Genomic DNA, 26513 nt, shown 5'->3' with positions numbered 1-26513 from the left:
AGAGTGTGGCGTGTTTTGGATCTAGTACTTGGAAGTGCCTATTCATGATTTATCGCAGCATCAGAAGCGTCATGAGTATCAGTCTCATCAGAGCTCATGTGGTTACTACGACGCTATTTGAGGGCTGGATTCGTTATTTAGAGGAGTTGTCGATGCTACGCACGTGGACTGCCGTACTTCAAACATGTGCTTAAGTGCTTTTTTTGGATGTTTGGGTTGTAGGTCACCTTGCTCGAGATGGTCCTGTAAATATCGAGCCGGACTGTTGCTCGATGGAAAGTGATTTGGTGAAGCTTCGGGAATACTATGATTGTTTTGGTTTGGTGGGTTTGCTCCCATAACGGAGAGGCGCGATGAGGGGTCTCAGTTCTATATGCGTTATGTACAATTCTGTTAATGATCATATTCGAGCATTTTAGGTACATCGGCTAATTATTCCTATTGGATGTATTTGGGAGTGACCCATATTTAGCTGTGTGAGTGTGGGGTAGCTATTTTAGAGTACCGATGCCAAAGTTAGTTGAGCTGCGTATGGTGCACGTATTCACGTAAAGGTCTAATGTCAGAATGTTCGAATGCTAGCTGAGGAGATGTGCACGTGCCTGAGCATTGTTGAAGTTGAAACTTGAGAAGGAAAATGACTAATTGGGGTTTATGTGCATGTTCATAGAGTTCAGAAGTACGGCGTCGATCGGACAGTTCACTAGTGATAATCAATTTTCTATCGATGCATGATCAAATAGTCGTTGACGTACCATTTCTATCTGTTGTTACACTACTAGGTATATGATTGTCATACGTTCACGCTCAAAACTTATGATATTGTGTGTGAGAAATCACTGTTAAGAGTGTAGAAGTTGTTACTACTAATCCTCGTTTATTGTTATGTGGTCTCTTTTCGGTTTAATTATACTTTTCCTATTTGCAGAATATCCTCAAAAATTTGATGGTGTGTCTACTTTTGCCCCTGGTGCCATCTTGCCCAAGCCTGGGAAACTGTGACCACCAATTTACACCAGTTCATTTGACTACCAGTCAACCAAAAATACAAGAGCAGCAGCAGCTTGTATCAGATATCAGCGCGTAACTTCTTGTCAGTGGTTGGGTTTGTGGTTTAGTAGCCATTAACTGTGGCTACTTTTCCGTACCCGAGTTGTCCAACTGAATGAGTGCTGTAGATGTGCCCTATTTTTATATTATAAAGTTCCTGAGTTGTTTAGCTTCATAAAGATGTATTTAGTTTCTCTCTTGAGGCGATTACTTTTTAGTGTTATTTTCAATTAGTACTATTAGTGTGTATTTTTTTTCACTCTTTTGATAGTATTTTTTTATGATATTAAATGTTGTGGTAAAAAAATCCGTGCATCTTTTGTCTGAGTTTTGCTATCATTTATGCAGGTGAGATGTTTCGTGATTCCAATGTGTGGTAAAACTCAAAGGACATATACTGTATAAAGTGGAAGTGAATCAATGCATGTTTTATTTGAAATATTATGTTCATATATTAACATAATCATATTTTTATTAGTAGCGTGAAATGATCTAGTTAAATTAGCCATAGACGTGGTTCTTTTTTGGCGAGAATCGGTTCATTTGATCAGCACGGATCAGACAAAAAGTGACCCAGAAAACGAACGGATCGATTATTTTCCCCTATTCTCCATCGTTCATTTCTCGGCTGCATTATTACGCTTGACACGTGCCTTGATTTGTGCGCCATGGCACACATGAAAACACAGTTTGATGCAGCTCCGCACTCTCAGCATACACTGACAAACAACTAATTTGACCCGCTCTCTTGGATACAGGCAGATGAAAGATGAGAGAAAAAGTGCCCACACGAATGGTTCGGGTAGGGAAAACCGGTCGTGTGTATCGTGAGTTCGAAGGGCGAAAGATACGAAAGGTACGACGGATGTCACGCAATACGGAGTGAACCGCTCTTTTTTTAGTTCGTTCAGTTCTGTTCGCGCTTCCTTTGCGAGATGCTGAGCCAATGAACCCAGGGGGCCGGCATGATGGCCATATTTTGTTGCCTCTTATCGAACGCAAGCAGTGCTCACCAATACTATTACGCTATAAGCAATGCAGCTGGTGTGAATGTGGGAAAACGAACCTAGGCACACAAAATCTACGTATATTGTTCGTTATTATTTCCATTCCAAAGTAAGTTTCATTTCTATTATCGTGAAAAGCACAATGAAGTGTTGTTTTTCTTCTTGCGATGACGATTTTCATAATCAGGAGAACAATTATCACGATGATAACATTTCGCATCATGAGTTTCCAACACACACCGATGCGAGGGATCGATGGCCAACTGCCATTGCTAACGCGGATAAAACCACTAATAAGAAAACCGAAGACTTGCAATGCATATTCTAACATACCAGCTTTGCGCAGTTTTTGTCTTGTTTGGCGCATTTTGTTCCATTTTCACTCATACGGAAGGTAAACATTCAACAAATATATGAGTGTGCGTGAGAATTGCAACTGGAGTATAAATTTATGCTCCCGATAAGAAGGCACAACAAGACCTGTCAAATACCATATTGAAAAACTATGATGTCATCCCTCTGAATGAACCGTTCAAAAGATCCGGATCACTAAAATGAATGATTCGGATCGGATCCGTTCACTAACATGAGCCGCTTTACCCATCTCTAGCCGACCTTAGAGATGAGGGATTAATACAGAGTCTCGTTAGCCGCTGCGAAGGGTAACCTTCTGCGAACCCTCCTTGAGCTGACTGTAGCAGCTGGTGTTAAGCTGTTAGTTACAGATTATAGCGTTGATCGCGGAATTCCAGTGTGGATCCTCGGATTTCAGTGTGAGTTCTAGGAATCCAGTATGGATTGTAGTATTTTAGTGTGGATTCTAGGATTCCAGTGTTTCAGTGTAAATCATGGTATTCTAGCGTGGATCCTCGGTATTGATCCTGAAATTACAATGTAAATTTTGGGATTTCAGTGTGGAACCTGGAGTTCATGTGTTGATTCTGATATTTTAGATCCTAGGATTCCAGTGTGAATCCTGGGAATCCAGTGAGAATACCAGTGCGAACTCTGGGTTTCCAGTGTGGATCTTCGAATTTCAATATGGATCCGAGGAAGCCAATGTGGATTCTGGAATTCCAGTGAGGTCAAATGGGTATACTAGGATTCTTGTGAGAATCTCTGGCTTTCTGTGGCAATACTATGTTAATTCTGTAAGAGATGTGTTTAAATACTGTGTAAATGTTTTGGAAATACTGCGGAAGTAGTGAGTAGAAGTAGTTTGAAAACGCATTGGGAATCTTATGGTAAAGCATGGATTCTTGTGAATGTTCTGTGGAAACGCTGAGAGGATCTGGTGTGAGATTAGGAAATCATGTGATAGTAATGTGGAAAACAATTAGTATTCCTGAGAGAATCCCGTGGAATTACTTTAGGAATCATGTTAGAATCCCAATATAATCATGTTTATGTGAAAATTCTCTGAGACCGTTGGGCGATTTTTTTTATTAATTTTGTGGGAGTTGTGTAGGCGCGGTAAATGGCTGGGCATGGCGTAACATTGGTACTCGCGTACCCGCAGGAATAAAATAGACCCCTTTTTGCGGTCCTTGGCCTCTTGCCCAGCAACTCCTATCCCTACCTCCTCGTGGTACTGGCTTGGAGAAGATCGGGTAACCAACCCCCGGTGGGAACTTTGGTCGTATGCTGACAGGGAAGTGGGGGTTTGCTTTTGCTTTTGCCTTTGCAAACCTGGAGCGTCTTTACTCCATGTTAGGAGCGGCTCACAACAGCGTCTGTTCCCCATGTCAGGGGCGGCTGATCATCGTCCGAGTGCCAGAGAAGGACTCTAAGCTAAACTGCGCATTATGGCCCTCCGAACATTTAGGGGGAATGGTCCTCCGGAAATCTAGGGGGTTGGTGTCAGGCCCTGCAAGCCAACCGTAGAAACACATCAGCATAGGAACGTCAACGAGAGAATACGGACCGGAACAATCGGCAAAGACCACAACGACGAAAAAGGACTAGCGATTGGAAACTCTGTACGTGGAACTGCAAATCTCTCAACTTTATTGGAAGTACTCGCATACTCTCCGATGTACTGAAGACCCGCGGTTTCGACATCAATGAACAAATGTGCAATTTTAGAATCAAAGGTCAAGCAATTTTAGAATCAACGTGCATAGCCCACACTCCGGAAGCACTGATGATGACAAGGACGCATTTTACGTGCAGCTCGAACGTGAGTACGACCACTGCCCAAGCCACGACGTCAAGATCAGCATAGGAGATTTGAACGCTCAGGTTGTCCAGGAGGAGGAGTTCAGATCGACGATTGGAAAGTTCAGCGCCCACTGGCTGACGAACGAGAACGGCCTACGACTGATAGATTTTGCCGCCTCCAAGAATATGGCCATTCGTAGTGTTACCTATGTGATAGGTCACAATCGTGCATTTGCCTTTTTTGTATTTTTCTTTTTTCGTTTTGTTGTATTTTTTTCCTTTTTTGTAAATAATTATGCTTAACATTAATAAATATTTATAAATATGTAAATAATATTCCTATATTCCCTATCCCAAGTTACCAATTACCCTTAATATAAAATCAATGAATTAAAAAATAAATGAAATAAAAACAATTTGTAAATAAAAATAATTTAAATATTTGAATGCAAATCCCCGTCCTATAAAACCCTACATCATCATTCCTTCCTTATGCACTGCATCATGGCGCCTTGTACCAACTGTCGGAAACAAATCCCTCCCGGGAAATGTTCCACCCATGGGTTTTGCTGCATCATCCTAAGCGATATAAAAAGGATATGCAGGCCAAGGAAAAGAGATCTTTTGGTAACTAAATTTCTAATGGTCGGTTCGTTTAAGACCTAAACCTCAATTTTAATCTATTCAGGAACTAAATTCCTAACCGTGTCGTGAGTGCAACCGCCGATCATTCATACCAGTGCCGAATAGTGGAGTCGTCATCCCAAGTGCGAAATTGAGCGAACGAAGGCGTCCAGATCCGGCGTAAGGTGGCCCAGACACAAAGTTACCGACATCAGAACACCAGAGGTCGAGAAGCCCGCAAAACGTGGTAATCAGGTGAAATTAAATGTGCGCATCTGTAATATCCTGTGGATACCCCCCCTCAAAAATGAATAAATTTATTGTTTAAAATTTGAATTTCAAGGTACAGTGTTTAAGCTTAATTATTTATTACAAGTGCCATTCCATTTTATTCTCTTCCGTTGTGATGCAGTTTTTCTCGATAAAGCAAGTGGGGGGTTGTGAGTTCGGCCCTGAACGATTCTCCCGGATAGACCCTGAGAGGCTTAAGTGTAAATAGTTTTGAAAATTTTGCTTGTTAATTAGTTTTTTTTAATTTTGAATTAAAGTTTTTTTGAAGTTATTTTCATAGTGTTAATTTTCTTAGTTTTCTAGTCTAGTCTTCTTATTATTATTCTTTTCTTGGAATTAAATGAATTAGTAAAATTAGTAATTAAAAAGTAACAGTAGCACCTATTTCCAGCGCAGCCTCCCGTATCGGTACACTTGGAGATCACCTAGCAGACAGAATCGCAAAATAGACCACGTTTTATCGATGGACCGACGTCAGAACTATCGAGGCGCTAACATTGGCTTCCGACCACTACCTGGTGATGGTGAAACTGCGCCCAAACTATCCGTCATCGATGATGTACGGTAACCGACGCCCGCCCCGGTGACAATCTCGAGCGGCTGAAACGAACACCATTCATGGAATCGCACATGTGCAGTCACTTGCGCAGAATCGAGCAGCGTTTGCGGCACAGATGAGGGCGAGCTCGATCCCTTTGGGGCCGCCGCCAAAGGCTTATATGAACCGCAGTACAAAAAAGGCTGTTAAAAAGAACCAATGAAAAATGTATATACTGTCTGTAACGCCGAAAATAGATTCAACAGTAAACTCGGACTCGTGGGCGTAGATGTAGGGAAAGAAAGTGTGTAATAAACAATAATGCACATTTATTGCTACTAATTACTTATATACACTTGCACACACATGATTGTCCTAATAATTAAACACTACACCTATCACCGGTCTGTGGGTTAAAGCGCGAAGGATGCGTAAACGCGCGCGGAGCGCAGATAGTTTTTAGAAGACGATCTATTCGTGCCGGCGATCAACTATAATACTGATCGTATGCTACTGCCGTTGATGGCATTGTAGATACTGTCGGAAAAAGGGGGGGGGGGGTGTTGATAAAGTATTCAGAAATACACTACTCTGCCTCGTATATTGTTTGATACGACTGGCTAGACGTAGCTGTATTGTTCTAACAATGCTGTCTGGTTCTGCAAACTTGGCGAGTGATGTTGTGTTACGAACCAGTGTGGAATTCATCGAGAATGAGAAAGTTTTGTTTCCCAAATCTGTGCATTTGGATTGCGGTCTACTTCTGTAGCATGCAGTGGACGTCTTTATACACAGTGGGCTCAACTGATCGATCGTCATAAAATAGGTAACTTTTCACACATAGTTCACATTGGCGTGAACATACTCCCCGCCTTGAACTCCGTAAGGATTCAATATAATTTTCTGAAACAGTGTTGCTATTTCGGGATCATTTTTTCCGATCGAAGATAATTCGGGACCTCCCTGCTCGGATGAACGATGGGGCCTAATTAGTATGGACTAATACTTGGAGATTGGTGGCTGCTATGAAGCAGCAGGTGTAACACTATCTGATGACGAAGTCTAACAATGACGACAGAAGAAGATATGGTATTCGACGTCACGCATAACCGAAGCGGTCCGGACAAGCACCGGAGTGGTGAACGCAAGCTCGCAAATTACGTGAGACTAATGTGACTCGATTGATTGTCGACTAATGCAGGTTCGAAGAATGTTGTGGAAAACTTCGTTGACGCAGGAAGCTGTACGGCACTAAAAGGGATAAACGGCTGAATGACTGTAAACCAAAGGAACATAAGGGTACTTGCCTGTGGCCAAGTCCCATCCGTGGGGTCCGAGGACCCACACGGAGAGCCTTGCTCCTCTTTACAGTTGCTCCAGGAACATACTCGATTCCCCCGAGCTTGGGCCAGGAGTCCGCTCGACTGGCGGATAGAGATGCCGATCGCTTCTTGAACGGTTGACTGATGATGGGTACATAGGGGAAGATGGGACAAAATGCGCTCGATGGTGATGATTTCGAAAGAGATGGTTGCTTGCATACATGTCGCCCTTGTAGTATCATAGTCTTGCTTGATTACGTGTAGTTGAACTGTTGTAATCCTGATGGAGTTGCCTGGGTGTCGCTTGCTTGGAAAGTACTTGTTGGCCTATGAATGTGTAGCCAGCCTTGTGGTGCAGTTTATGGAAATTGCACGCATATTTGGATTCCTCCGGTCCGATCACGCTGTAGTGTCGAGGATCAGAATCCACAACGGAAGGCTGACTAATGCTGCGTTTGTTGTAGGTACGATCAGTCCTATGGTGCCGTTTAATGTAAACGACACGCAAACGAAACTTCCAGCCAATCACGAGGAGTGCGTTGCGGGAAGATCTTACAATCGGAGGAGAATCGTACCTGTTATAGAAGCAATACAACCCTATGGTGCAGTTTTGGAAGATGCACGCAATGAACTTGTCGGAGGGTTGATATGGAGAGCATGGTGAAGGTCACTCGAAGAACGATAGTGGGCATGACGTCATCATACAGGGCGATTCTTGATACGTTATCTGCGACAAGTACGGGCTTCGAGGCATAGAGCATTTTGTCGTGATGATGCGTAAACTAATGGAACCGAGTATCCGATCTGGAGAACATTCCTTATTTCACGTAACTGATTACACATCGCAGATAGATTTTCCATAATCGTGCAATCTTCACTTGTTCGGCATTTGACATGCACAAAAGTCTTCGGCAAAGTTGTCCCAAATATACTCTTTTATCAGAGAAAAATATGAAGTATATGCCTTTATGACCTAATTGACAACCTAGAACATCCTGAACATCCTGAAGTTTGGAAAAATTTAACTATAAGTACATACTAAGCGTGAAATGCTGTTTGTAAACATAAATGATGTTCAGGCTAGATAATACAGAATTACCCTTTTAAACAAAAACACTATTTCACTTGCTTTGCTATGTCCTGGGATGTTCTAGGACGTCCACACTGTCCTGAAGCACACTTTTTGAAATCTACAACCGTAACAGTAATTGTTTGGGTTAAAAATAATAACATTACAAATTCAAATAGAATCTACCAACCTCTGAGAATCTAAAGAGCTATTTCAAGGAACGTTTGGGATATTCCAGGCCAGGGTTGCGATGGATCTTCTTCGTGAACAATGATCGACGCATCTTCGCGATCCAACATTCGCCAAAATTCATTTTTCATTTTTGCGTCACGAAGAGCATCGCAAAAAGCGAACGGATGCAACGTCGAAGAAGCAAAATGAACACACCGATAAGTGGTTCGCGAAGCCTCTCCCCTCGTAGGATTCATTTATCCACGTGCTGTTCATTCTCATGATTCATTGCAAGGTTGCTTCTTCTCGTAAAGTCAAACAAACACTCCACGCTAAGCCAGCTCCACGCAGCGCATGTGTTAAAAACTACACATAATGAGGCAACCAATGCAGAACTGGCTGACTGAGTGAAAATTCTGAGTAGGTCGCACTAATTCTGTAAGTTGCCGACGTTTTCGCCTTCGGCTGTCGAGATCGATGGAAAGGGAACTGTCAATGATATCCGCGTGGTAGCAAACAGTTGGCCGTTGGTAAGATGGGGAGTTTTCTGAGATGTTTTCTAGCGAAAAGCCGGAAGGTTGGTCGCAAATGCGAAAGTTTTTCCCCATTTGCTTCGATTCGGCTATTCAAATGAAAAAATCTCTGAAAATCTTTAAAATTGGAATGTTTTTTTTAATGTTTTCAGAAGCAAAACAAAAATGGAAACGAATTCCGCATTCCTCCTCTGTTGCGCAATTCACTCATTCAGTTATATTTACCACCGTTTGCACAAAACTGTGTACAGCCCCTTTGCACAGAATCTGTGCTGCACGAAAAGAGGCCAATTTTGTGCGCTCGGCACTCATTTTTGAGCGGAGCAAGTTTAGCGTGATGGTTGCAAGCCCACATGAAGATGATCGAAATGAATATTTTTCTGTTCTTCGCGAAGAGCAGGCGGCGTGGATCGTACCGTTCACATTACCAAGCGATGGAAATCACCCGATGATAGCGTCGGGAGGAAACAGCGATCCGAAAATGAAACACGAACGAATGAAGCGCCCGAACGGTTGTTTGTGTTTATTCGCAGATTCTGTTTTGATGCCTACGAAAATTCATCGTGCCTCGCGTTTCCGATCGTTGTTCAGCAACATTGTTCCAGGCCCTCCAAATTACCCTGGAGTTCAGAACTTCAGGTCTACACTTGTTCCAGTAGTTATTCTCGCTAAACTGAGTGAAGTTATTAATCTACAATGTTTACTGAACCTTGTCACGGATCAAAAGGCTACTTCAAGAAACGTTTGGAGGTATTCCAGGCCCTCCAAATTACCCTGAAATCTGAATTTCATGTCTACATTTTATTCAGTAGTATTTCTTGCTAAACTGGGTGAAATTATATAATCTACCATGTTCACTGAAACTGTCGCACGTATCATTAGGATGTTTTAAAGAACGTTTGGAGTATTCCGGGCCCTCCAAATTACCCTGGAGTTCAGAACTGCAGGGCTACACTTATTCCTGAAATTACCTCGCTAAACTGAGTGAATTTATAAAATCTTTCCTGTTCACTAAACCTTCTCATGCATCAATAGGCTGTTTCAAGGAACGTTTGGATATTATAGGTGCTCCAAATTACCCTGGAGTTCAGAATATCAGGTCTACACTTATTCCAGTATTTTTTGTTGCTAAACTGAGTAAAGATATATAACTTACCAAGTTTACTGAACCTTGTCACGGATCAATAGGCTAATTCAAGGAACGTTTGGGGTATTCTAGGCCCTCCAAATTACCCTAGTGTTCGTAACTTCAGGTTTACATTGTTTCAATGATTTATCTCACTAAACTGAGTGAAGTTATATAATCTAACATGCTCACTAAATCATCTTCATGGATCAATAAGCTCTTTCAAGGAACGTTTGGGATATTCCAGGCCCTCCAAATTACCCTGGAGTTCAGAACTTCAGGTCTGCACTTGTTCAAGTAATTTATCTCGCTAAACTGAGTGAAGTTTATAAAATCTAACATGTTTCACTGAATTTTCTCACGGGATCAATGAGCTGTTTCAAGGAACGTTTGGGGTATTCCGGGCCACCCAGATTACCCCGGAGTTCAGAAATTCAGATCTACAATTGTTCTAGTAATTTTTCTTACTAAACGATGAAGTTATTTAATGTTCACTGAGCTTTCTCACGAATCAAAAAGATATTTCAAGGAACGTTTGGAGTATTCCAGGCCCTTCAAATTACCCTGGAGTTCAGAACTACAGGTCTTCCCTTGTTCCAGTAATTTTTCTTTCTAAACTGAGTGAAGTTATATAATCTACTATGTTGACTGAAACCTTCTCATGGATCAATATGCTGTTTCAAGGAACGATTGAGGTATTGCAGATCCTTCAAAATTTCCCCAGGACTTCAGAACTTCAGGTCTACTATTTTCCAGTAATATTTCCTTCTAAACTGAGTGAAGTTAATAATCTACCATGTTCACTGAACCTTCTCACAGACCAATTGGCTATTTCAAGAAACGTTGGTGATATTCCAGGCTCTCCAATTTACCCTGGAGTTCAGAATTTCAGGTCTACCCTTGTTCCAGTAACTTTTCTCGCTAAAATGATCAAAGTTTTCCCTTTGGGGCCGGCACGGTCATTTATGACCGTAGTCGGAAAATGGCTGTATAAAAAAGAACCAATGAATAAAATTTACTGTCTTCGGAAAAGTCCTTGCAAATATACTTCCTGTCAGGGAAAAATTTTAGGTGTATGCCTTAATGTCCTACTTGGCAACCTAGAACATCCTGAACATGCAGAAGTCTGACAAATAGAATAATTAGTATAAAAGTAGCTTAAAATGCCTTTTGTAAATACAATTGATGTTCGTACTTGGTAATACATACCTATTATGTCAAGAAAAACGCTGCTTCACATGCCTTTTCATGTCATGGCAAAGAGTTTACCAAAGTACTTAACTGACAATAAGGCAATCCATGAGACAGCTGTGATCAGCTATTTGTTTTGTTTACCATGAATTTTGACAATCATCGCTTGGGGAACAAAGGAGATTGGTAAGCACTGATGACGCTTAACGAAATTTCGGTAAGTTTAGTGTTCACTGTGCTTGCACTTTGAGCTGTCAACCCAATCGCGAAGTGTCCTCATGGATAGTCTTATAGTCCACACTGCCATCTGTTGCAAGAACCGCGCGAAGCACTGTCTGCTAGATGGATTTTTAGTTGACGTTTGCCTAACACGCACACTACTATACGAATTGACTTACAGGCATTGTTCGCATCATTCAGCAACTTGTACACTATCAAAAGTCAAAGCGGTCGAACACTAGCGCCTCTGGTGGAACGATCGCGTCGGTCAAGTTCAAATTCATCGTTAAACGCATGTACCATGAGCTTCTCAATAGTGTTACGTCTGTGACAGTACAGTAGTGACGCCTATACACGGATAGTCGTGTTGCACGATTGCAAAAAAGAAGTAGAGCTCGAGATTTGTATGACGATTACCGGATCTTTTCGTAAAGGAAAGAGTCTTGACTTCCTTGGGCACAGAGTATGGGCGCATGCCTGCCACACGATATACCCATGCAAAAAGGTCATTAGCTGAGAAAGATCTCAGGTAATAAATGTGGAAGTGCTAAACTAACACTAAGCTGAGAAGCCAGCTTCCTCCCAGTGGGAACGATATGCCAAAAAAAAAGAAGAAGATTCGTCGACAAACACATATATTCAAAACGTGTTTCTACTCGTTTACGCATTTAGACTCTACTGAGGGTTTTACAAATTGTTCTCAAACAAAAGGTGAAAAGCAGGGGGGTTGAAAATAGTATATTTTTACGTGACATACTTTATGGATGCTTCCCAATAGATGTCGCTAATTTTGACTGGAAACTTTGTCGAATACACCATGTTTCGGAAGTGCTTCGTGTCGGGGTTATTAATTTATTACCACTAAATCCTGACTCTAATCGCGTTGTAGATCTTATGTACTGAACATCCCGACAAGTTAGATAATCTAGAACATTCGAAATGATCTGATAATATTTGCTGAACACTCAGAAGGTTCAGAATATACGGTAGATTACAGTTCATCACCTTGTATGATGAACAAGGTTGTTATCACAAGCATAGACTTCAAGTTATGAACTCAAGAGCAGTTTGGAAGACCTAGCACCTCCCAAAAAAAATATTTGTCATGATTTCTTGTTATGTTTAGCATTTTGAGCACCAAAACTATTGAAAGGCGTTCAAAAAACTGTATAATAGTTCTTGGAAAAAATCAGGCCCCAAAGGGTTAACGACGCTGCCGAAAGCATTGTCGGATATGTGGAACGGAGCTCAAGAAACGATTGGTTCGACGAGGAGTGCCAGGAGGTTTTAGAGGAGAAGAATGCAGCGCGGGCTGCAATACTGCGGTATTGTATGCGGCAAAACGTGGAAAAATACAGACTGAAGCGGAAACAGCAAACCCGCCTATTCCGGGACAAAAAGCGCCGCCTGGAAGAGGTGGAATACCAAGAGATGGAGTTGCTGTAACGTTCTCAAGAAACGCGGAAGTTCTATCAGAAGCTCAACACATCCCGCAAAGGTTTCGTGCCGCGAGCTGAGATGTGCCGGGATAAGGATGGGAGCATCTTGACGGAAGGACGCGAGGTGATCGAAATGTGGAAGTGGCACTACGATGAACACCTGAATGGCGCAGAGAACACAGGCACAGAAGGTCAGGATAACGAAGGCAATGGCTACGTTAGCACAGCGGACAGCGGAAACCAACCAGCTTCCACGATGGGGGAAGTTAAGGATGCCATTCAACAGCTCAAGAACAACAAGGCCGCTGGTTGTTTTTGTTATCTAAGTCAGAAATTTCCAGTCCATATACCGTCAAACGCCTAGAGGTATGCAACGCCCTATAAATGTTGGGTGATTCACTCAATGTTATTCGATTTATACTCCATTATCAAAGTTACCCCAAAACGTTAAACCGACTTCCGATTATATGAAAAAAATTTATATCCATTCAAAATAAATCTTTTGACAATCTATCAAGTGCAATCGATAGCTAGGCTGCGAGTACTTGTTTAAAAAATATAAATTATACTTCTTTGAAACAGCATGCATACATTTTCAAGTTTTCTTCGAAAAAACTATCAAAGTTACCCTGTTTTACGGTACCCGTTAATCATTACCGCTCTAACTTTTCCAAATCATAAAAAAGTACCTTTTTAATCACGAAATCATTACAAACTTCGTTGATTGGTATTCTCTTTAGGATATGCAAATTCATTTCTGTAGAAAATTAAGCACATAAATCTCCATACAAACTGGTAAACTTGCAATAGACTGACAAAAGATTGATCTTAAATTAAGTGAATTGCGGTATTTTGACACTTGAACCAAAAACTTGTTTAACTGTGTAGTTGATGTTGAAACTAAATAAAAAAATAATAACAATATAAATATTTTTTTTAATTCTATTCAGCTTTTACTATGTCTCCAATTGACTCTAAGTAGTTTACACTTCTCGGATCAACATCCTGGTATACTTCATTCCGTCATATTGGTTGTAGCCATACCAATAAATAGATCGCCATTCACCTCTAACACCGAAAATTCCGTTGAGATCACTGAAAAGAAACAAAGCCATATACTTCAACTAAACGTAATCTATATCGAGATTCAACTTACGCATTTCCACACCAATCGAACCACCAAGCTCCCGCCCTGCTAACAGCGCAATTCAGATTTACGGCTCCATCATTGTCGCTATCTTTGGTGGTGAACTTTTTGCCCCGGTTGTATATCATGGAATCGCCAGCAGTTCCGCTGTACGTTCCCAATCTGTCCAGTGAATATTTCTGCGGTTCACTTCCAATTTCAAATCCATCGTACCGCGCATAGACATAGTTGTTGTTGTAGTCCTTCAGCTCTACAATCAGTTCAACGTTTCTATTGCTGGTAAGTCGATGCAGCTTCTCCAAACCAAGCCAGAATTCGCCTCCGAGTGATCCAAATCCGTTTTTGTACTCGCTCCAGGTGCGTTGGAAATCCACAGAACCATCGAATCGATGCTGAACCACAAGCCAACCTCCGCCGAACTTTTCCTGTTCACAGTATCCCACCATGACTTCATCGGTACCGAAGGGTTTCAGTTGATACTGACCGTTCGTCTTGCTCGGTGTATTCTTGCACGATGTTACAACCGCAGGTTCTTCCGGCTTGGAACAGCTTACTTGCTGCTGCAGAATTTGCTGCGATTGGTTTATCAGAACAACCAAGTTCTGGTTTGTGCTCTGCTCTATTCTGCTCAGTGTCGACGAGAATTCATTGCGATGGTTCTCCAGATTCTGCAGGAGACGGTCCAACTGATCTTTGGTCGTTTTGTGTTGAGCTTCCAGTTTGTCGGAACGATCGTTGATGTTCGTCATGGTTTTGACAAACTTGTCGTTCATGTTAGATTCCATTTTGGTGAGTGTTGAGGCGAATGAGCTCTGGCTTGCTGCAAGGTCGTCCTGCTTTTGAGTCAGACGATCAAATCTCACATTCGCTTTGTCGAAGCCATCGTTTACTTTGGACACCAGTACGTTGAAGTTTTGAGTCATGTCTTGCTTCAAGCTGGTCAATTTGGATGATAGCTCTACGCGACTGTTTTCCTGGTTCTTGGCGAGATCTCCAATTTGCTCGTTTGTTTTATCAAAAGACTCAGTTATGTTCGTCAGTGTCATCGCGAATTGCTCACTGACATTGTTCTGCAATTTTAACAGCCTATATGCGAGTGAATCATGGCCTGTAGCAAGATCAGCTTGATTTTGCGCAAGAACATCGAATCGCTTGTCTGTATGTTCGAAGCCCTCATTCATGTCAATCGTCATCTGGTTGAAGTTTCGATTGATATCTTGTTGCACTACGGTCAATTTAGAAGACAGTTCTGCACTGCTCTTCTCTAGATCTTCTGCGAGATATTCAATCAGCCAATTGGTTTTATCAAAAGAATCAGTCATGTTAGCCAGTGTCATGGCGAACTGTTCACTAACATTCTGTTCCATTTTAGCCATTGTAGAGGCAAGTACTTCATGGCCTGTAGCAAGATCAGCTTGTTGTTGCGTAAGAACATCGAATCGCTTGTCAGTATTCACAAAGCCTTCGTTCATACCGGTTATCATTGTGTTGAAGTTATGACTCATGTCTTGCTGAACATTGGATAGTTTCAACATCAGCTCCAATCTATTAGTTTCCTGATTCTGCACAATTTCTCCTAACTTCTCTTCCGTTCTATCGAAATGGTGACCTATGTTTGCCATAGCCGTCACAAATTTCTCACTAACAACTTGCTCCGCTTCATTCAACCTAGATGCTATTGCTGCATGATCTTCAGCAACATCACTGATCAACACGTTCAGTTGTTTGGTTACATCTCCTTCAACATCGGCTAACATCGCTTTGAACTCCTCGCGGATACTTTCCTGGTTCTGCATGAGCTTCTCATGTTGTTCCTCCATCTTGGCCAAAAGCTGATCATCGCCTTGTACCAGACCATTTTGATATTCCATAAGCGTTTCCAGCTGCTCGAGGGTCTTCTTGAGCTGCCCTTCCGTTTCCTCAAGACGTTCTTTGATGTTGATTTCGCCCATCAAAACCCGATACAGTATGTTATCCAATTTCTGAATGACAACGTCATAGCTATCTGTAGCCGATTGAGCCATTGAACTCCACAAAAGCAGAACCACGCAAAGCGTGAGGCGAATTTTGCCAAACATTCTCGATTGGAACGAGATCTACCTGCCAACTGACGACCTTGTCGAGGGTAGTTGTGGTTTTATATGTCCCCTAGGGTATTTCGTTTTTAAGATAGAAGCTCTGTTATCTTCAAGAAATGTTGTTACGTTTCTTGGCGAAACTTGTGTATTGGAATCAATCATAAGAAAGAAGAAAAACTAAACATGCACTATGGTCCAGGAATCAGTTTTACGCGGAAAGATGCATTTTGAGCTTTAGAATGAAAAATTAGACAAAAACGGTCTTCTACAAAGTTGTTTGTATTAGTTAAGCCTTTTGTTTGATGTTATTGAAAATTAGGGTGGACCACATTTTCATAGAAATTGTGTAACTAACTTTCTAAATTGTAGAAATTATATTATACATGCTTCAGCAAAGTTGTAGACCATTTAATTTCAAGCAACTTTGCCGAAAAAAGTTTTTTTGTATCTCTTAAATTGACCGATTTAGAGGTTTTTTCCTACGGTGACATAGGGTGGTCCGAACAAAACTGGTTTTCTGGCTCTAGAGTTTTCAATTCAAATTTCTCATCAAAGTAGTCTATGAAACACTTTTAGAGCTTTGAAAAATGCGCAATTTGATGAGTGAAAAAACTCGCTATCTCCTTCCGTTTAGGAGTTATTGTTGTTTTTCTCTCAAAAACATGCCTACTTTGATTGTGAATATCTCTGATTGGGGCAAACATAAAAAATATCTTTTGACGGCATTCAAAAGACAAAATAAAATTGTATATTGTATCAAAAAATTACAGATGTGTTATTTTTGTAAATCTAATAAAACGTCTTGAAAGTTAAATATTTTTCATCACAAAAACTTTAATAACTTTTGAACTAAAATAGATATCAACAATATTTTTGCATGAAAATTTACGTTTTGTTAAGTTCTAAAAGTCGTTCATATACGTTTTGTTGTTTGTATTAGTTAAGCCTTTTGTTTGATGTTATTGAAAATTAGGGTGGACCACATTTTCATAGAAATTGTGTAACTAACTTTCTAAATTGTAGAAATTATATTATACATGCTTCAGCAAAGTTGTAGACCATTTAATTTCAAGCAACTTTGCCGAAAAAAGTTTTTTTGTATCTCTTAAATTGACCGATTTAGAGGTTTTTTCCTACGGTGACATAGGGTGGTCCGAACAAAACTGGTTTTCTGGCTCTAGAGTTTTCAATTCAAATTTCTCATCAAAGTAGTCTATGAAACACTTTTAGAGCTTTGAAAAATGCGCAATTTGATGAGTGAAAAAACTCGCTATCTCCTTCCGTTTAGGAGTTATTGTTGTTTTTCTCTCAAAAACATGCCTACTTTGATTGTGAATATCTCTGATTGGGGCAAACATAAAAAATATCTTTTGACGGCATTCAAAAGACAAAATAAAATTGTATATTGTATCAAAAAATTACAGATGTGTTATTTTTGTAAATCTAATAAAACGTCTTGAAAGTTAAATATTTTTCATCACAAAAACTTTAATAACTTTTGAACTAAAATAGATATCAACAATATTTTTGCATGAAAATTTACGTTTTGTTAAGTTCTAAAAGTCGTTCATATACGTTTTGTTGTTTGTATTAGTTAAGCCTTTTGTTTGATGTTATTGAAAATTAGGGTGGACCACATTTTCATAGAAATTGTGTAACTAACTTTCTAAATTGTAGAAATTATATTATACATGCTCCAGCAAAGTTGTAGACCATTTAATTTCAAGCAACTTTGCCGAAAAAAGTTTTTTTGTATCTCTTAAATTGACCGATTTAGAGGTTTTTTCCTACGGTGACATAGGGTGGTCCGAACAAAACTGGTTTTCTGGCTCTAGAGTTTTCAATTCAAATTTCTCATCAAAGTAGTCTATGAAACACTTTTAGAGCTTTGAAAAATGCGCAATTTGATGAGTGAAAAAACTCGCTATCTCCTTCCGTTTAGGAGTTATTGTTGTTTTTCTCTCAAAAACATGCCTACTTTGATTGTGAATATCTCTGATTGGGGCAAACATAAAAAATATCTTTTGACGGCATTCAAAAGACAAAATAAAATTGTATATTGTATCAAAAAATTACAGATGTGTTATTTTTGTAAATCTAATAAAACGTCTTGAAAGTTAAATATTTTTCATCACAAAAACTTTAATAACTTTTGAACTAAAATAGATATCAACAATATTTTGCATGAAAATTTACGTTTTGTTAAGTTCTAAAAGTCGTTCATATACGACTTTGACGAGAAAATAATATTAAAAAAAACTAGAGTTGAAAAACTTATTTTTGTTGGACCACCCTGCGATGATTAGGAAAAAATGCTCTAGATTGGTCAAATTTTGAGCTACAGAAAAACTTTTTTGGCAAAGTTGATCAAAATTTCAAGTTCTACCGCTTTGTCTAAGAGCATATACCAGTATTTTTGCAAATAAGAAAGTTGATTATATGATATGGGTGATATAGTGGACTACCCTAGTTTCAAATGACACAGTATGTAAGCTTACATTTTTAGAAACAATTTTGTAGAAGATCATTTTTGTCTGAAATTTCATTTTCATGCCCAAAATGCAAAATAATAAAGAAATACATACTATGAAAATCTTCAAAATAGTTTTAGAGCCCTATCTTTCTTATTTCGGATTTCTCGTCAAAGCGGTCTATGAACGACTTTAAGAACTTAACAAAATGCAAATTTTCATACAAAAATATTGATGATATCTATTTTGGTTCAAAAGTTATTAAAGTTTTTCTGCTTAAAATCCTTTGTTTTTCAAGGCATTTTATTAGAGTTACAAAAATAACACATCTGTAATTTTTTGATACAATATACAATTTTATTTTTTCTTTTGAATGCCGTCAAAAGATATTTTTTATGTTTGTCCCAATCAGAGATATTCACAATCAAAGTAGGCATGTTTTTGAGAGAAAAACAACAATAACTCCTAAACGGAAGGAGATAGCGAGTTTCTTCACTCACCAAATTACGCATTTTTCAAAGCTCCAAAAGTGTTTCATAGACTACTTTGATGAGAAATTTGAATTGAAAACTCTAGAGCCAGAAAACCAGTTTTGTTCGGACCACCCTATGTCACCGTAGGAAAAAAGCTCTAAATCGGTCAATTTAAGAGATACAAAAAAACTTTTTTCAGCAAAGTTGCTTGAAATTGAATGGTCTACAACTTTGCTGAAGCATGTATAATATAATTTCTTCAAATAAGAAAGTTAGTTACACAATTTCTATGAAAATGTGGTCCACCCTAATTTTCAATAACAATCAAACAAAGGGCTTAACTAATACAAACAACTTTGTAGAAGACCGTTTTTGACTAATGTTTCATTCTAAAGCTCAAAATGCATCTTTCCGCGTAAAACTGATTCCTGGACCCCTGTGCATTGAGTTTGAAGTGCTTGTGGTTCATTAATTCACATATTTCTCGATGCAAACATGCTATTATTCTTGAAATCAAATACCTATTTCGTTACGACTATAGATTACTTTGAATAGATTGTTCCTTGAAGTCTGTGTATGCGTTTTGTTGGATGACCAATTTTGTTAGGGTAAGTGTTCCCTTAGTTGTGGGTTTTCCTATAGTTGCGGTAGTGCCGTTTTCACTGATTTTATTACATTAGCCACAGAACCGACACTGCCAATCGACGTATTGGTTTGTTGAAACACAGAATAGTTGAAAAGAGCTTTCAATTTGCTTCAAAACTGATGAATTATCACTAAAATTTCTAAAACTTTTCTTGCTTGTACCAATAGTTGCGGTAAAGTGTTCCTATAGTGGAGGATCCCATAAGAAATCAACGGATACCGCAATTATAGCAACGCAAATTAAAAATATACCGCAACTAAAGGAACACTGTTCCAATAGTGGAGGTATTATTTTTCACTGACATGCCGTGGATTACTGCGATGAAATAATTTTTCTCATTAAGTCAATGGTCGTTACCTGAGAGAGACTCGCGAAGAGGAAAAATATCAACGTCATATGCAGCCCAGATTCCCCTCTCACGAAACGTCAAATGCAGCCCACCGTTTTTATGGCTGAAAAAGTGAAAAGTATTGTGTTCAAAGTAAACTGTTATTAATAACTTCAATCGGCGGAGCTATTTTTTCCAAAGTTGCAGATAAATCTAAGCAGAAGATTGATTATTTCTAATGTCTGCAACGTTTGCTGGCGTGAAATTTAACTCAAACGGCTATTTATGATTCGATGTGATGCAAACTCAATCATTTTTTGCTGAGAGGTTCATGTGAGGTTTTGAACAGCATGCGCATAATAAGTATAAACACAAAGTGGAATAAGAAAAAAACTCAGCAATCACAGAAAAAGAAGACCGTCTTCGCGAGTCTCGTCTCAGGTCGTTACTTCCCGTTACAACATTAACATGTACATTAATTGCGCTTCTTGAATTTAGGCGGTTAAATGGAAGTTCAATCGTGCTTAGTACCTCCACTATTGGTACATCTACCCTATTTCAAATAATTTATAGTGCTTTGTGAAACTTACTCTCATTCACAAAGTTTCATATAGGTCTGAAAATTCAACTTTTTTCTCATAAATATTGATATCTACTCTGTGAGTAGTGTGCGATCTTTGGACCTTGACACTTGCTCCTGTGGGGGCGGGCGATGAGGGCAGGATCAAACATGTCGCGCGTCGGATGAGTAAAGTTAAAAAGTGCCTTGACCTTGACGCTTGCTCCTGGGCAGTGCGTCAAGAAAGCCCGAGAAGTCGTCAATTGTTTTCCCTCTCGGGTCGCGCGCCTATTTTCTCTGAGTGCTTTTATATTGCCGAGCAAACGAGTGAAGCTGAAAGTGGATTGTTGCTGCTCAGTCAAGGATGACGGATCAATTGGTGAGCTCGTTTCATGCTACTATTTCTAATCTATAAAATATGTATTACTGCACATTTAATCGTAAATATGATTTTTCAACAAACTATGAATGGTTCGTCACTGTGAGTGTCGACATAAACTCTGATTTATGAATTATTTATGTTTAACATTTTTTTTCAAAACACCCTTTTCTTTTTACTTTTCTTTTTGTTACGTTTAGGTATTTGTTCAACGAACTTTGAATGAATCGTCACCTCAAGTGTCGGCATAATTTTCATCTACAAAAAATTATTCATATCAAATGAAAATATTATATTTACATATAAGGTCTAATCGGTTATCAAAGTGAATCCTGTGACCCAACGATCCGCCCCATTAACAAACATACCTCCCAGTAACCTTTGTGGAGATGCAGAGGCAAACACGGTCTCCAAATAGCAAAGGTTACACACTAACATTCCTTCCCCCAATCCCATCTGACTGCAAGGACGTGGCCGGCGCCGTTATTGACCCTGTATAAAAAGAGGCACTGAAGAAGATTATGGCCAATCCCAGCCGAACTTCTAGTTGATTCTTTGTGCATTTTCACTGACTTCGGTCAATCACGGAATAGCAACCATTGATATGGGTAGTCAGCCTAAGCTAAGCTAATAAACATTGATATCTACTCTGCTCTATGTTGGGATTTTATTGAACGAACATCGTTTAGCTTTAAGGTGAAACATCTCGGCATCCAAAGATGGAAGCCAGAATAGTCGACTTGTGCCACTACTCACGTTTTCAAAGACATTAAAACAGGAGACATAGTTAGCACACGTTTCTGAGCTTCTTATTTTAAGCTTTCTGCTGGTACCCAAACCCAAAATAAAAAATGAACTGTTGCTGGATGCTTTCTTCGCGAGATATGTGCCTTTGAAGTATTAGTGCAATCTTAGAAGATGATTCTAAAATGTTTCACTTTAATGTTATATTATATTTCACATACAGTTTTTGAGAAGGAAGCTTCATTCACAAATTATTTGTGTTTTAAACTGTTGCTGATTTCAGCTCTGTCTTTCAAAATTCAAACTTATATTATATTCAAGAACATGGCTTGGTTGACAGTTTGCGAAAAAATCCAGTTTTTTTATAAATCTTAAGTATTTCTTCATGTTATATACGTATTATTTCCCTTTGAAGATATGTTTTCAAAGGGAAATAATTCTCATATACATATATAACTTAGAGGCATCGTATAGAAGAAGTACCTATATACTTTTCATTTCAAACTAAACAAAATATTTGGCGACCATCTTGAATTTCATCACAAAAACCCGTTTTGTTACCGTTGATGCACCGCTCGTTTTGAATTATGAGATCATCATCCGATAGCTGATAAAAAAGAACTGAGTAAGATAGTGTAGTAGGCTATGGTGAATGATTTTATAATTAAGCAGGCTATGATTATGACAATTGACAAAGTAGGACCATTCCTTGAATAAACCTTCGAAAAGACCACATCTTTGTATCAGACATCATGTGGTCGGCGTTAAGTCAAAGAGGATCAAGTGACATTTCTCATATTTTGAGAAAAATGGGTTTAAAGTCTAAAGCTCTGTAATTTTTTAACTCGTTTAAATTTTGGTTCAATATTTTTACACATCTTTGTGTTACTTGGAAACAATATAATGTGAAGTGATAGTCATGAGGGGCCTTCCTTAGCCGAGTGGTTAGAGTCTACGGCCACAAAGCAAAGCCATGCTGAAGGTGTCTGGGTTCGATTCCCGGTCGGTCCAGGATCTTTTCGTAATGGAAATTTCCTTGACTTCCCTGGGCATAGAGTACCATTGTATCTGCCACACGATATACGAATGCGAAAATGGCAACTTTGACAAAGAAAGCTCTCAGTTTATGACTGCGGAAGTGCTCATAAGAACACTGAGCAGCTGAGAAGCAGGCTCTGTCCCAGTGGGGACGTAAATGCCAAGAAGAAGAAGAAGATATTTGAACATGTCAAATAGCCAAGTAATTATAGTGGTTCAAAAATATTCCACATCAGCTCACACGGCTTGATACATACAATGTTCATATTCTTTCACATAAATAGGGAAAGTATACCAGTTATGGCCATAGTGGTTCCCTATTTGGCCATATGCAAAATTTGGATAACTTTTACATTTTTAATCTTTTTGAATGTTTTAACATCAAGATTTATCCTTTATTTTACTGCTAAAACACAAAAGATTTTTCAAAAAGTGAAGGAATTTAATATATCAAGTATGGCGAAAAAGGGAACCACTATGGCCATAACTGGTACACCCACCCTACATTCGAAATATATTGAACTTTTACCAAGGATCACAGGTGGAATAGGAGGTGTATATTATATTTCCACCCGTGTATCCGGATTGGCCAGCGGTATCTAAATCTTTGTGGTTGCATTTAGAGTTGCACCTAATTCCTACACAAAAATGTTTGAATTTTGAGAATAGATCAATAGTTGTGCAAAAGAGTGCAAAAAAGTCGTCCACGCTGTTTAAGGGTTAATAACTGTGGAAGTGCTCACAAAAACACTAAGCTTAGAAGCAGCTTAGACTGGGTATCAGTTGGGACGTAATGCCAGAAAAAAAAAGAAAAAGAAGGTTTATGTTAAGGCCGCACGGGACGTCATCATAATCACCCTATTCATTTTGAGAAGCAAATCCCAAGAACCACTCCATATATCGATGCGAAAATGTATCACTATGATTCTATATATATAGTGCACAACCCATTTTCAGCTTCATCGGTTCACTAAAACTCGAGATTTGCTTCCACAAAGTTTTGATGATTATTGCTAGAGTGAGACGAAAGATAGGGAAAATAACACGGTCTCCTGTGTCGCCTTAAATCAATAGTTTGATTGTAACTCTGATAATTTTATTCATATTTTATAATAAAATCTGAAAATTATTGAGCAATTGTTAAAGATTATTACTTGCAAAATAAAAAAAAATTAAGATCCTATAAGACATGGGGGATGACTGTGATTTTTACACAAACCTAATCTAATGTGTGCATTACCAATATGTTTAAAATGAGTTGATATTATTTGATACTATATAACATATTTTAAACATATGTACGACGTGGATTTCCGCTAGATGGATTGACTTCACAATTTCCTAAAATAGTTGACCAATGAATTACCCCATATTAGCTTATTGCAGCTTATCGATAAGAAGCTTATTTCTCTTCCTCATGCGTATTCACTGGACATTATCTTACATCGTGTTTATCAGAATTTTCAAAATTGGAGCTATAAATTGGATTCATAAATGCTCATGATTGTTCTACTTACGATAGTAGATTGATAACAGCTTGGTTGATTCGGCTATCAATAGATCATCCCCAATCAAAATAATCACAAGTATTAAATCATTGCATTAATTCAACTGTGTATCGAGTGGATACCAAATTTATCTATTATTTCTTCTAAAAAAAAATTGAAAAGAAATAGCTCATGCGATTAAGATGATTTTACAGAAATATGCCTGACCAATAGACCCAAAATATGAGTTTTAACCAAGAGGTGTGGCAAAATCTCAAAAACAGGAAAAATATGTTTTTGGACTTGAACCAATAAAAAGCATTTAAAGAATAGTGTGAGATCCTCTGACCGCGATACTTGCTCCTGCAGGGGCGGGTGATGCGGTCAGAATCGATCATGTTACGCGCGTAGTGCAGTGAAAAAGTGTATAGTATTGTACGATTAGCACAGTGCGGCGACGGAAAAAACAGCAGTGCATCCTGGTAAAATCATTCCTGATTATTACTTACTCATCTATTACTATTACCATTTGAAACTAAATACGTGCCAGTTTCGAAAATTTAATTTTCGATTCAAGAAGTGTAAAAACATTTCAGATAACCATTTGATATCTGGGTGTTTTTATGCGGGGCTTACTGTAAATGAAAATGACCTCAGAATGTGTGTGTGTATTTACTGCCATTCTTGAAATGGGTCGTTGGAATTTCAGTAGAGCTATCACCTTTCATCTCCTGGGCTAAAATTGTCTGCAGATATACAGATATCGAAGGGTATCAATAAATACATGCATACAATTTTCTTCCATAAAAGCACTGCCGGTCAGTGGGAGGTGGATTGCACACACACACACACACACACACGCGCACCCGCACCGGAGATATGATCCTGGAGCTAAAACGAGACCCGATGGCCAGCAGCTCTTCCTACAAAGAGCTCGCCGAGAAAGCCATGGGTAATACGGTAGAAGTGAGAGCCGTGTGTCCGGAGGCAGTCCTTGAATGCAAGAACTTGGACGCAATCTCTACGGACGACGATGTAAGGGTTGCCATGAAAGAGCAGTGCATGCTAGGAGAAGTGCAGATGCAGATCCGCATAAGGAAGGGGCCATCCGGAATGCTAATAGCATCAATTAGGCTTCCGATTGAAGCGGCCGTCAAGGCACTTAAAACGGAGAAGATTAAAGTAGGCTGGTCGGTATGTCCACTGAGCGTCTCTCAGAAACCGGAAGCATGCTATAGATGCCACGAGTACGGCCATCTGGCTAGATTCTGCAAGGGGCCGGACAGAGGTAATTTATGCAGAAGGTGCGGAGAAGAAGGCCACAAGGCGCAAGCCTGCCGGAAGCCTCCAAAGTGCATGATATGCGCTAACGAAGATAATAACAACCACGTTACAGGAGGCCTGCGATGCCCGGCCTTCATAAAGGCGACTGCTACCAAACCACAGTGGAGGTAATTCAAATTAACCTCAACCACTGTGACACAGCACAACACTTGCTGAGGCAATCTGTGGCGGAGTACAAGTGCGATGTGGCTATCATCTCGGAGCCATACCGTGTCCCGGCCGGCGATGGGAACTGGATAGCAGACAACGCAAAATCAGTGGCGATATGGACGGTGGGAAGATATCCTTTCCAGGAAGTGGTACATCGTGCAGATGAAGGCTTTGTTATAGCCAAAATTAACGGAGTCTTCTTCTGTAGCTGCTACGCACCCCCGCGATGGTCTATTGACCAGTTCAACGAGATGCTCGACAAGCTGACTGAAGTGCTCACAGACTGCTGACCAGTCGTCATAGCCGGCGATTTCAACGCGTGGGCCATAGAATGGGGCAGTCGCTTCACCAACTCAAGAGGGAGCAGTCTACTGGAGGCCTTGGCAAGGCTAAACGTCGATGTTGCCAACGATGGTACCACCAGCACATACCGTCGGGATGGTCGAGAGTCAATTATTGACGTAACTTTCTGTAGCCCTGGGCTGTCAGGAAGTTTGAACTGGCGAGTGAGTGAGGAGTATACGCACAGTGACCACCAAGCGCTTCGGTACAATATTGGTAGCGGACGGCAGTTGGAAGCACGTGCGATCCCTTCGAAAGAGCGGAGGTGGAAAACGTCGCAGTTTGACAAGGAGGTGTTTGTTGAGGCGTTGAGATTGGAGCGCAATGCTCAACACGCTACTGCGAATGAGTTGACAGCGGCATTAGCACGAGCGTGCGATGCAACCATGCAGAGGGAAGGTAAACCGCGACATGGTCGCCGCCCAGCTTACTGGTGGAACTCGACGATTGCCGACCTGCGTACAAGCTGCTTTCGGGCTAGGAGAATGATGCAGAGAGCCCGCAACGACGCTGAAAGAGCAGATCGAAGACCAGCGTACAAGGCGGCGAAAACCGCTCTCAACAAGGAAATTCGGCTCAGCAAGAAA

The 26513-nt window shown here is 39.9% G+C and overlaps 1 protein-coding gene across 1 annotated transcript; it reads right to left on the bottom strand.

Annotated features, from left to right (window-relative positions):
• Positions 1–13664: 13664 nt before the first annotated feature.
• Positions 13665–16013, bottom strand: LOC110680512 (angiopoietin-2-like). The gene is made up of 2 exons (XM_021856310.1): positions 13897–16013; positions 13665–13835 (listed from the first exon to the last, which is right to left on the bottom strand). The coding sequence occupies exons 1-2, from the start codon at positions 15963–15965 to the stop codon at positions 13724–13726; spliced, it is 2181 nt and encodes a 726-aa protein (XP_021712002.1). The 5' UTR covers positions 15966–16013; the 3' UTR covers positions 13665–13723.
• Positions 16014–26513: the final 10500 nt, after the last annotated feature.

This window comes from Aedes aegypti, unplaced genomic scaffold (assembly GCF_002204515.2).
Source record: "Aedes aegypti strain LVP_AGWG unplaced genomic scaffold, AaegL5.0 Primary Assembly AGWG_AaegL5_hic_scaff_1517_PBJ_arrow, whole genome shotgun sequence".
NCBI classification, from domain to species: Eukaryota; Metazoa; Arthropoda; class Insecta; order Diptera; family Culicidae; genus Aedes; species Aedes aegypti.
The sequence above is the reverse complement of the archived record's forward strand: the minus strand, read 5'-3'. Positions and strand labels throughout refer to the sequence as shown.

Excerpts from the sequence above, each read along its gene's own strand:
- LOC110680512 (XM_021856310.1), bottom strand. The coding sequence starts at position 15,965 with ATGTTTGGCAAAATTCGCCTCACGCTTTGCGTGGTTCTGCTTTTGTGG. Across the intron at positions 13,836-13,896 it reads TTCGATTGGTGTGGAAATGC|TGATCTCAACGGAATTTTCG; the intron begins GTAAGTTGAATC and ends GTTTCTTTTCAG.